This window comes from Pteropus medius, unplaced genomic scaffold (assembly GCF_902729225.1).
Source record: "Pteropus medius unplaced genomic scaffold, Ma_sr-lr_union100, whole genome shotgun sequence".
Classification (NCBI taxonomy): domain Eukaryota; kingdom Metazoa; phylum Chordata; class Mammalia; order Chiroptera; family Pteropodidae; genus Pteropus; species Pteropus medius.
Genome location: NW_024347791.1, coordinates 8,630,367 through 8,641,739, shown reverse-complemented (window position 1 = coordinate 8,641,739; position 11,373 = coordinate 8,630,367). Strand labels below are relative to the sequence as shown.

The 11,373-nt window shown below is 42.5% G+C and overlaps 1 protein-coding gene across 1 annotated transcript in view; it reads right to left on the bottom strand.

Moving 5' to 3' along the window:
• GNPTAB (N-acetylglucosamine-1-phosphate transferase subunits alpha and beta) overlaps window positions 1–11,135 on the bottom strand; it is a 58,963-nt gene extending 47,828 nt beyond the window's left edge. The window contains 1 exon segment of the mRNA XM_039877967.1: window positions 10,857–11,135. Within this exon segment, the coding sequence (XP_039733901.1) occupies window positions 10,857–10,973 (117 nt within the window). The 5' untranslated portion in view covers window positions 10,974–11,135.
• Between the last annotated feature and the right edge of the window lie 238 nt (window positions 11,136–11,373).

The window sequence follows — 11,373 nt, the reverse complement described above, 5'->3', positions numbered from 1 at the left end:
CCATTTTGAATTATTATCCCCATCCCCACCACCACCCCCACATACACACGCATCCTCTCTACACTAGTCTCCTCTGAGTATTTACTTTTCTTTGCTACTAAGGGTTGTTTGCTGATAAAATTTAAGACACAATGAACTAAAATACTATTTATTAAAATAATATGTGAGCTCTGAAATACCTCATAAACAATGTTTCATTAATAAGGAATTATAAAAGTCTAAAGGTGGTTTATTGTACTAGTTAAAAATGTTAACCACTTTTAAGACTCCATTTTAATCATCATCGCATTCAAGGTATTCAAGATCAATTGTTAGTCAGTTTTTTACAAAATGGCAGCAAAGTCAGTCTTAATGTGTTGATCGCAGAGAAGGGGTGGGTACGCACATCATGCCAAGCAATCCTCCCCACTGAACCCTCGTAACAAGGGACTTACTGTGAGGGAGGTACAAGGACGGCTCATTTTCCAAAGAGAAGCCCCGGGACACGTGGCAGTCAGTGAGTGATGGGGCAGAGACCTGAATTAACCCAGCTCCAGAGCCCATTTTCCTGTTTTGCTTTGTCCGGGCTCTTTCAGCATCACCAGGCTGCCTCCTCTGACACTTATTTACATAGACCTGGCTTTGTCAAATACACAGTTAGGGACGTGGCCATTTGACCAGTTCTGAAGCTGGTATGTTTGTCATCCTTAATTCAATGATCCAGAACTGTTTCCCTAGCATGTTTATAAATGACCGCAATCAAATAATAATTGCCTTTTTCCTCAGTATTTTAAAATGTCTAATAGTCCTTAAACTGGTGCATGCACATGAATACTAAAATAATAAACCTTTTAAAATGATAAAATTAGTAGATGCTTTTATTAGAGACTTTTATGATTTCAGACGTGATCAAATTCATGCCTACAGCAGAATAACAGTGAATGAGATGCATGCCCCATAATCCTGTTTCAGAGGAATTCCCCAGTTAAGGAAAGGAGGAAGGTAATTATTAAGAAGAGAATAGATATATAGTGCAAAGACTGTAAGATTTATAATCAGAAGACATGAGTGTAAATCTGGCACTTATCAATAATAAAATCTAGGACACCCCTCTAGTCTCAATTTCATCTTTTGCAGAATGAGGATATTAATACCAACTATTTCCTAAGACTCTTTGATGAGTAAATGAGATGTGGAAGTAATATAAGACTATACAACAATACCTATATGCAAAGTGTTCACATGTCTTTTAAAGACAGCATTTGCAGTGCTACAAGATAACTGTTTAAATATGTTTCTACACCTCTGTGAGCAACTCAAAGCCAGGAATTCGACCTCTTTTTCATTTTTATTCCCAGATCCTTGCACAGTGCCTGGCACAAAATCAATAAACATTTTAGAATGAACAAATATGGCTACCAGTCTTACAAGGCAAACATCTTGGAACAGCTTACCACTCCATGGTTTCCCTCTAGAACTTTCTGCTTTTGGGTCCATTCCTGGACGGTCAAGGTAAAGGCTAAAGGGCTAGATAGAATTGTAGAGACAATAGCAAGCCTAGACATGCAAGAATATAAAACTCTCTCTGTAAAAAGCACATGTCCCTTTCTCAATCTTCCAAGCAAAGAAATGTGACATGCTACCCTGTAAAACTTACGATGTTGGGCTCTCCAACCTCAAGCAGTAAGAACTCTAACACTGACAGAGCTTTTCATACATTGATTATCATCAGTTTACAGTGTTCATAGATTATAAAGATTCTTCGTAAGTTTCTGAAAACAAAATTTATTTTGCATTAAGAGTACTGAGAGACCAAGATATATATCTTAAAGATATGATTCTAAGTTTTATCTTTTCTATGAACACTCCTCCTTTGATATCAATCAGGAAGTCAAATCTGCTCATCATCAGAAGCATTTTCTAATCACGTTTGATTAAACTCTCTCATTTTCTTTTCCTGTCTTAATCCGTTTAGTCTGTTATGGCAAAATACTACAGCCTGGGTAGCTTCTAACGACAGAAATTTATCTCTCGCAGTTCTGGAGACTGGAAAGACTAAGATTAAGGCGCTGGCAGATGTGGTATCTGGGGAGACCCGGCTTCCAGGTTCAAAGACAGCTGTCTTCTCACTGTGTCACCTCACATGGTGGAAGGGGAAGTGGATGAGGGAGCAATCTGGGGTCTCATTTATAAGGGCACTAACCCCATGCATTGAGGATTCCATCCTCATGACCTAATCACCTCCCAAAGGCCTCACTTCTGATAATATCACATTGGGGATAAATAAAAAGACAAAGTCAAGCAATAAATCGGCAATACATAATGTCAGTTTCTGAAAGCAAAGACACCTTTCTTTCAGGACTTTGTACAATTATAAAAATCAATATTGAAAGCTTGCCTATTCTGAAGCATTGCACTCAACATGGTATTTTCACCTGGATTCCTATTGTGCCCAACAGTCTCCTGCTACCATTCTCTTCTACCTGCAATTCACCTTCCACATTACCTCCAGAGCAACTGTTCTAAACGCAGATCTAATTCATCACTCTTGCTTCAAATCAATTGAATGATCCTCACTGTCTTCAGGATGAATCTAAATTTCTTAAGCATCACTCAGTACGCGAGTCCCAAACTGGCCACTGCTTGCCGCTCAGGTTTCAATCCCTGGTATGCCAGGGCCCTTCAGAACTACTTCTGTTCCTAGAAGGTAATAATACTTCTCATATCCATACCTTTACACCTATGTCATCCTTCACTTAAAAGGTGAGGGGGGCTCTTCCTTCTTCCTTCAGCCATTTCCTTCAAGATCAAGCTCAGAAGTCAGCCTGTCGAGAAACTGCCCAATACCCATGCCTATGTCTTCAACTTATCACAATGCATCTTAAGTCTATTTCCTTGTCCATCTCCCAGTCTGGAGAGTGAATTCAAGAAACTGAACCATCTTTGTGTCTCTAGTAAGCAGTGGAGTACTTGGCCCAGAGGAAAAACCTCCATAAATCTCTGCCAAACGAATACCTTCTGAAATTTTGGTAAAGAAGCTTTCCCCAATTTAGAATTAATCACAGACAGAAATTAAATTAATGGAATGAGGAAATGAAGGGCGAGAAGGTGTATCAAGGAAGAAAGATAACTAGAATTGAAGAAACAATTTTAGAAAGCAATTTTAAAGTGGGCAATATGGTTTTTTAGTCTGATCATAGAATGCATTTGGCAAGTGTGATTTAGTCTGTAACATTTTGAAAGATTACTTGTTTTTCCTGCTTAATTTAGCGCACATATGAATCACACTCAGGCTGACTAATCACCTGCTAAAGATACTGCATGTGGATCACAAGATTAAAACAATCAAAGGATATTAAGAAATTCAAAAGATAAACCGTGACTATATATAACTTATTATAGATATGCTTGTTTGTTACATTTTAGAAGGAGCTAGAATAACATATGGTATTATAAGGTGCTGGCTGTGTTAAATTAATAATACATTTGCTCCCTTAGCTTTCATATCAACCATAGTAAAGCACACTCAGGTAAAGAAATCACTGTGAACTTTTCTGCTCTGTCTCTAAGGAAAGATTAATACATTCTTCAATGTGACCTTGGCATCAGTCCAGAAGGTAGGTCTACTGTTGCTGTCTTCATGCATCATGGACAAGAGAAGAACAGTCCTGGGACAGAACACTTGGCATTTAATTAGCATTTGCCCAATACCTTGAACGATACACTATGCAAAGAGCCTTCTATACATTAGGCATCTCATTTAAACTAGCTTTCCTCATTAGGCTCAATCACCGTCAATGAGCAAAAATAAATAAGTTTTCATAAGTATTCATTCAACAAATATTCACTGAGTACCTATATGATTTAGGGTCTAGGACAGCAAATGAAGTTACCTATCTTCCTCATTTTTGTATCCCAGGGTGTCAAGGGAGTGTCTGGTACATAACGGAACATAAAAGGCCAGATGATTTTGCCTCCTAAATCTCTCAAATCTTCCCTTCTGTCTACTTCTCTTAAACGTACTTCCACCACCCAATTCCAAGGCTCCAAACTGCCCTACAGACATTCTTGCTCCCTCTGATTGAGTTTCTCAACTTTAGCATGGCTGACATTTAGGTCCTGACAAATGTTTGTTGTGGAGGCTGCCCCGTGCACGGGAGGATGTTCAGCAGCACCCTTGGCCACCGTGCCCTAGATGCCAGCCCATAATAACCCTGAATGTTATCTCATTGTTCTCAGGACAAACGCCCAAATCCCGAACACCTATTCTACCCAGTGCTGGGAGCCGGGCACCACCAGCTACACCAGTCTCTCCTAGATTCACTACTTTTCTTGCTCCCCACCCTCCGGCCACATGGGCCTTCATTCACCTTCTCAAATGTAACCCAACTTCAAGAGATTCACAGGGGTTCCAGGGCCTGAGCACTAGTAACATTTGGGGTTGGATAATCTTTGCTGTGGGGGCTGTACTATGCACTGTAGAATGTTTAGCAGAATCTCTGGCTTCCACCCAATAAATGCCAGTAGCACCAACCCCACCTCACACCCCAGTCATGACAATCCAAAATGTCTCCAAATATTGCCAAATGCCTCTGGGGGGCAAAATCTCTCCAAGGGCCTTCAGCAGACCTCTTCTCTCCTCTACCTAATTTTGACCCTTCACAGCTGAGCTCAAACTGCATCAAGAATGCCTCTCCTGATCCAGCCACCAAACAAGTTGGGGTTCTCACTGCTGGTCTCTCCCATAACACCCTTTTCTTTTATGTAGCATTTCTCACAACTGTTAATTAAGTAGTATTTAATGTCTGAATGCACAACCAGAACATAAACTCCTTGTCTGCAGGAAGGTGCCTGTTCTGTTCACTACTCTATGCCTGGGGCCCCGCACAGTGCTCAGATAAAAAATGTACTAAGTGAAAGATCTGGGTGCTCTGCTGCAGCACAGGGATTCCAAGATAAGAAAGATAACATCTTTGTGCTAAGTACAGAAATGGCAAATGCGTTTCACCTTCTGGGCAAGCTCAATTAGCTGATGCCTGCACTGAGAAGCTGTGCGTGATATCCCCCATGACAGGAGAAGGATGGCCAAGGAGCAAAGCTTGGGGAATCCCAGGATTTAAGACAAAAGAAACAGTGAGTGGGCAAAGTGAACAGGGAGGGTGGTCTTTGTGAAGGAAGACTGAGAATTTCCGAATGCTTGGAGTGCCAGGTGCTGCAAAAATGGTCAGGTGAAGTTTTTTCTCTCACAATATGCTAAATTTCATTAACAAGATCAACAAATTAAGACCTCAAGAGGTAGTCAAACCAGATACACTATCAAATTTCCCCATTAAAGATACGTGTTGAATTGTTACTGAAAGATTTATGAGGGCACACTTGAGCTGTGTTTAAGAAAACTCGATATTAATACACCCACCCAAGAACACAAGTTTCACAGATAGAGGAATTAACAAGATATTAAAAGTGTAAACAATCCACTTTAACATCTCTAGAACAAAGTAAAGGGCTAAGAGCTGCCACAGTCACAATGTCAACATTAAGGCCAAGGAAAGGAGATAGGTTTTAACTCTAGCCACTGTCTAGGACATCTGTTGCTCTGGCCCTTCTTTTGATAACAGCCTTGTGATTTCCCTCTGGGGAACCTCTCTCAGATCATGTGGTTCAGTTGAAACTGACAGCCTTGCTCACAACCAACTGTAGCTCTGGGGGACGACCCAGGTGGGTAGTGAAGGCACAACAAGGGCATCTGCTGCCTAGGCAGGCCACCCTGGGTCTAGCTGACGCCATGAGGAAGAAAAGCTCTTTTTTTGCTAGGTTTACTACAATGGTAGACCAGAAGCTGGAGTTACTGGCAGCGATCTTTGTTTGGCTGGCAGCGATCTCTGTTTTGCTCCCATGTGGGTAGAGCTTGCTTGAGAACTAAACCAACAGAAGGGCAGAAGAGGAACAAAAAGAGATATGTGATGACATCATTTGAGCACCTCGATCCAACCCTGCCAGAAGTTTCACCCTAGATTTTTCAATTACAAGAGGAAAAAGAAATACCTTTTCTCTTAAGCCAGGTCCGAGTTGAAATTTCATCACAACCAAGTGCTGCTTGCTAATATCAGTAGCAAATTTAAAACACTTATAATTAAAAAAAAAGGCTCCTGCCACCTTGTAAAAGTCTCCGCTTCCTCTAGGATGCTTCAACCCATAATTTGCTTCCCTTCCTCAGACTTTCTAAGGGATTATTGGGGACCTACTCCGGCATTCATTACCTGCCCCCTTGTATTGCTCCTCACATGTGCCACAGCCTTATCTCAGCAAAGATGTTCAAGGATGAGCTGTAATTCTTCGCATCTCTGACATCACCTTCTACCATCTGGAGTACAATCAGACTAATCATGTCTGAGGAAGAACAGGTAACTACAGATGGTCTGCATCAAAGTAGGAAACCTCTATTGGAAATAAGTTCGAAGGGATGTTGGTTAAGATCACCTCAATTCATTTATTCATTTGAGTGCTAAGAATATAGCAGGAAATAAGACAAGGTCCCTGCTTTGACAGTTAGCGGACCCACTGAGGATCACTGTTTACTGTGGGGCTCGAACCAGGCCAGAGGCTGCCTCCCAACGCTCAGGCCAGGTCTCATTAGATATCACCCATTTGTGGCCTTTGGCAACACTCTCAAAATACATCTGTTCAATGAGTGAACTACTCAAACACAAATGTGATAACTAATTTCTTTCTTGGAATTGGGCTGGTATGAGAAACTGGTCACCGAGGCTGAACATAACTTGAGTTGGACCCAGGTTTCAATCTTCTTTTTCACTTAACAGTTTCTCACTAATCCAAAATAGTGGTAGAAGGCGGGTGAGCAAAAGGAATCAGGGAGGCTGGGAAAAGTTACCACCCACTATGGGCAGGTTCTGTCTGAACCTGTCTGTCTTCCTCATGTAGGTTAATTTGGGGATATTTGTTTTCACAGTTAGTGCACGTAAGGAAGCAATGTATTTTACATATAGATACAAACATATATGCCCAACAGTGATCTACCATCCTCTATTCACAATCGTAAAATCAAAAAAGCTCTCAACAGTGAAAATCTTTTTGTGTCTTATTTGGCAGCGAAACTGAACCTGACCTGAACTTATCTGGTGGCAAAACTTGATCTACATTGACTTGAAGTTATTTATAGTCTATTTTCCTCACTGAGTGTGAATAGTCATATGTTCCACTATAAAAGAGGCTGATGTTTAATTATAAGGTAATTCAGTGGTTCCAAAACTTTCAGATATGAGATAATGGATTTGTTTATAAATAATGTATATAAATAAATCAACTAAATCATGATGGCCCTGAAATAATAAAATTTTAGTTCAAAAGCATATGTTTTAAAGTCCATACAATATCAACTAACAGAAGACCAATATTTAAAATCAGGACTTTCTGAGCTAAAGAGACTCATAAGATCAAAGTCAATCTAGTGCCCCCGTTTGTGGATATGGGAACTAGACTCCCAGAGGCCACATGACTTGCCCAAGGCAACTAGTTTACAAGCAAGTTCCCACCTGCTACCCTCAGCCCCACTTCAGTGGACATTAGACCCCACCTCTAGGGCCCTCCCTGGGGGTTCTGATCCAGCTCTGCTTTTGTTTGATCGGCATTTCCAAGGGTTCTCCAGAAAATATTTTTTTAATATATCCTTCCCTTAACTCCACTTTTCTGTCTCAAAATTTGGATGAGTGTACAAATAGCTTATCAAAACATAGCAGCCAATACCACGTATTCTAAGAGGGGGGAAAAGATATTAGTGAATTCGCAGTTAATGATGATAAAGAGAATAGTCCTTTCATCCATTACAATTAATGAAGTTATTAACAAGTTGGTAATATTAATTGTATATTGAGTATTCTACTTCAAAAGTTTATTTCAAAATAAGGATTAAAGACATAAAATGGTTGATGATAATAGTAGTAGCAGTAGTTACTACCATTTAATGAGAGTCTGTTATGTGCCAGGAACTTGTATGAGTTATTTTACACATGGTCTTATTTAATCCTGTCAAACCTGCAAGGAAGGTATTCTTGCCTCCATTTTAAAGATGAGGAAGCTGAGGCTCAGAGAAGTTAAGTATGCTTTCCAAGATTATACAAGAGACAATCTGGGCTGCTGGAGAGACCATAAAGAGATATACTTGAAAGTACAGCTCTGGAGCCATATACTGACTTGGTTTGAAGCCCAGTTCTGCCTTGAACTGGCTGGATTACTGGTGCAAGTGCTTCAATTTCAACACTCATAAAATAACAAAATAATTACCCATCTCATAGGGGTGATGTGAGGATTGAATGAGTTAATGTATGTAAAGCAGTTAAAGAGAGTGCCCAGCACTTGGTAAGCCATATGCATTAGCTATTATCAAGATCATGAATACTGGCTGCAGTATTCAAACCCAGATCTGCCTAATCCAGCAGCTCCTCTTTTCCACTGTGCCGTACAAATTAATTACAGGCAATGTATTAGTGGTACTGAGCCAGCTGTCTCCATCTTCCATGCCACCTGTTGCCACTCTTTGCCTCTCATTTCTTTTGACTGTTCCAAACTTTAAGATCTGTGGCCATTTCAAGACTGACAAATTTTTTTTCTTTGCAACAACATGGATGGACCTAGAGAGAATTATGCTAAGAGAAATAAGTCAGACAGAGGAAGACAAATACCATATGATCCCACTTATACATGGAATCTAAAGAACAAAATAAATGAACAAACAGAAACAGACACAGATACAGAAAACAAACTGATGGTTGCCAGAAGGGAGGAAGATTATGGGGCTAGGCGAAAGGATTAAGAAGTACAAATTGGCAGGTACGAAACAGTCACAGGATATAAAGTACAGCATAGGGAATATAGTAAATAATACTGTAATAATTATGTATGGCATCAGGTAGGTACCAGAGTAATTGGAGAAATCACTTCATACATGATATAAATGTCTAACCACTATGCTGTACACCTAAAACTAATATAAAATAATATTGAATGTCAACTGTAATTCAAATTTTTTTCATGTTTTTCTTTTGGTAAATAAATAACCAAGTGTTGAAAATATAAAATCAAAAATTCTAACAACTGATGCCTTTAACTCACCTTCACACTGCAGGGGTGTAAATAAACAGCTAATTTAAATTAGTCAGGGTCATAAAAAAAATCTAAAAAAATCTATCTGCCATAAGACACTTAACTATGCATAGATACATTCACTATATTAAATTGCAATGCATGAAACAAAGATGGAACAGCAGGTGGTATATTAGTTACATATTCCATACTTAAGTCTGGGGAACTTTCTCTCACCCTTACAAAATTTATTTTTATTAGCCCCTAGACCAAGAACTAACTACTAAAAGTATAAGCCTGGAAACCATGCCATAACATTCATTTATTCATTAAACAAGTATTTAGACTGCATACTGTGGCAGTACTTGTCACAGTACTTGCTGGGGCCAGGGTTACAGTAGTTAAACAGACAGTACCCTTTCTTATGGTGCCCACAATCCAGCATGGGTACAGACTTCAAGCGAATGTATACTGTGGCATTTCTAAAACACACTCTGTTAATTTTAAAACCTTTGCAACCTTCTACCAATACATATAAACAAGGAAACAGATTTCTAACAACTTGAAAATACAACTTTTCTCCCAGCTACTATAGACCCTTATTTTTAGAAGTGGTGTTCTCTAAAATCCCATACAGGTATGTACTCCAGTTCTGACCTCCTCATAGTCACTGTACACTTGTTTATGATAAAGACATTAGACTGTCAACAATGAAATAACTATCCAATCTAAACCAAAAAGGTCGTTTTATTCGAGAAAATGTTCAAAGTGTATATCCTAACGGGTACAAAATCTATTAAACCTGGGTGTTTCAGCCTCCCAAACCTGTTGCTTGGGACCCTCTGGGGAATTTACAGTGTGACAAGACTATTTTATTGCACATTATCTAAGAGCAGATCAAGAAAGGACTGGGCTTATGTGATTTGGAGTGTAAATTATTAGCCTATCCCATGACCCAAGCAAGGGCTTGTGCTGCCTGCCTCCAAAGAGGTCCGGTGCTGGAGTCCAAGATCAGTTCGGTGTTCTGGTCACGTGAAGGGGCCCTAGCCTCAGGTGATCTCGGGGCAGAGGAAGGTGTTTGGAGCTGCCAAGAGATCTTTCACGTCAGTGTGTGCACATCTGCCAGCAGGGCTAACTGACGAGGTACAGTTGTTCCAAATGACAGAGCAAAAGAGCAAAAAAGTCCCCTTGCAAATTTGGGGCCAGTACACACTTTCCCCACGGCAAATTCACATGCAAAGAAACACAAGCCCCTTGGACAAAGTTCTGAGATCCTGGAAGAAACTAAATTAAGATAAAGTGCCTTTGTCAAAGGTGAAAAGATTAGAAGGGTGACAGCAGAGAAGGAAAACTGTAGGAGGGGCAAGGGATGAGAATTTAGAATTTAGGAAGGAGAAAAGACACCACCAACTCTGGGTCCCGGGAGGGGGCTTCGTGGAGAATAAAGCCTGAGGGATAAAGTGAAATGACTTGGGGACCCTGAAGAAAGTACATGGAGGGAAAGGGAATCAGCGCCTACCCCCTCAAACCGTCGGGAGGACGAAATCTCGACCCCAGATGCTGAAACCCGAGGCCGGGGCGATCTGGGTTCTCCGCGCCCCGGGGGAAAGGGCAGGCGCTGGGACTAGCACCTCGCGCCGCAGGGAGGATGGGGAAGCAGGAGTCAAGGGCGCCAGGGCTCCGGGCGCCCCGGGGCTCCGCGCGGGCTGGGTCTTGGGGCGCCGCGAGGTCGCGCGGGTTCAAGGCGTCCCCGCCGAGGCTCCCGCGCCGCTACTCACCTCTCCGAACTGGAAGGCGGAGACGATGGTGACAACGACGCCCACGAAACAGACGTAGAGCCCATACCTGTGGGACAGGCAGGTATAGGTCTGTCTCTGCAGGAGCTTGAAAAGCATCCCCCCGGCCGCCGCCACGCCACGCCCGGAGCCGCCGCCTCAACGCGCCGCCATTCAGCGGCCCCGACCTGGCCGCCGCGCTCAGGTCACAACCTCCGGCCGCCGCGCATTGCCGCTCCGGGGACCGACGCCCGCTCGGCTCCGCGCCGCGGCCGCCGCTTCCGGGAGCCGGGAGCCCACGCCCTCGGCGCGACGGAGGCGGACCCGCGGCCCGCGAGGCGGCCGGCGCCGCCCCGGTCTGGCCGGGCGAGAGGCGGTGGCGGCGGCGGCAGGGCCGCCAGCGCCACCTGGAGGGCGGAGGGGTGGAGGGCAGGCCAGCGCGCTCCCCGACTGCGCGTGCGCGGCGCCTCTCCTGGCTGGGCTGGGGACCCGCAAGCGCGGGGGACCCGCAGCCCAGAGA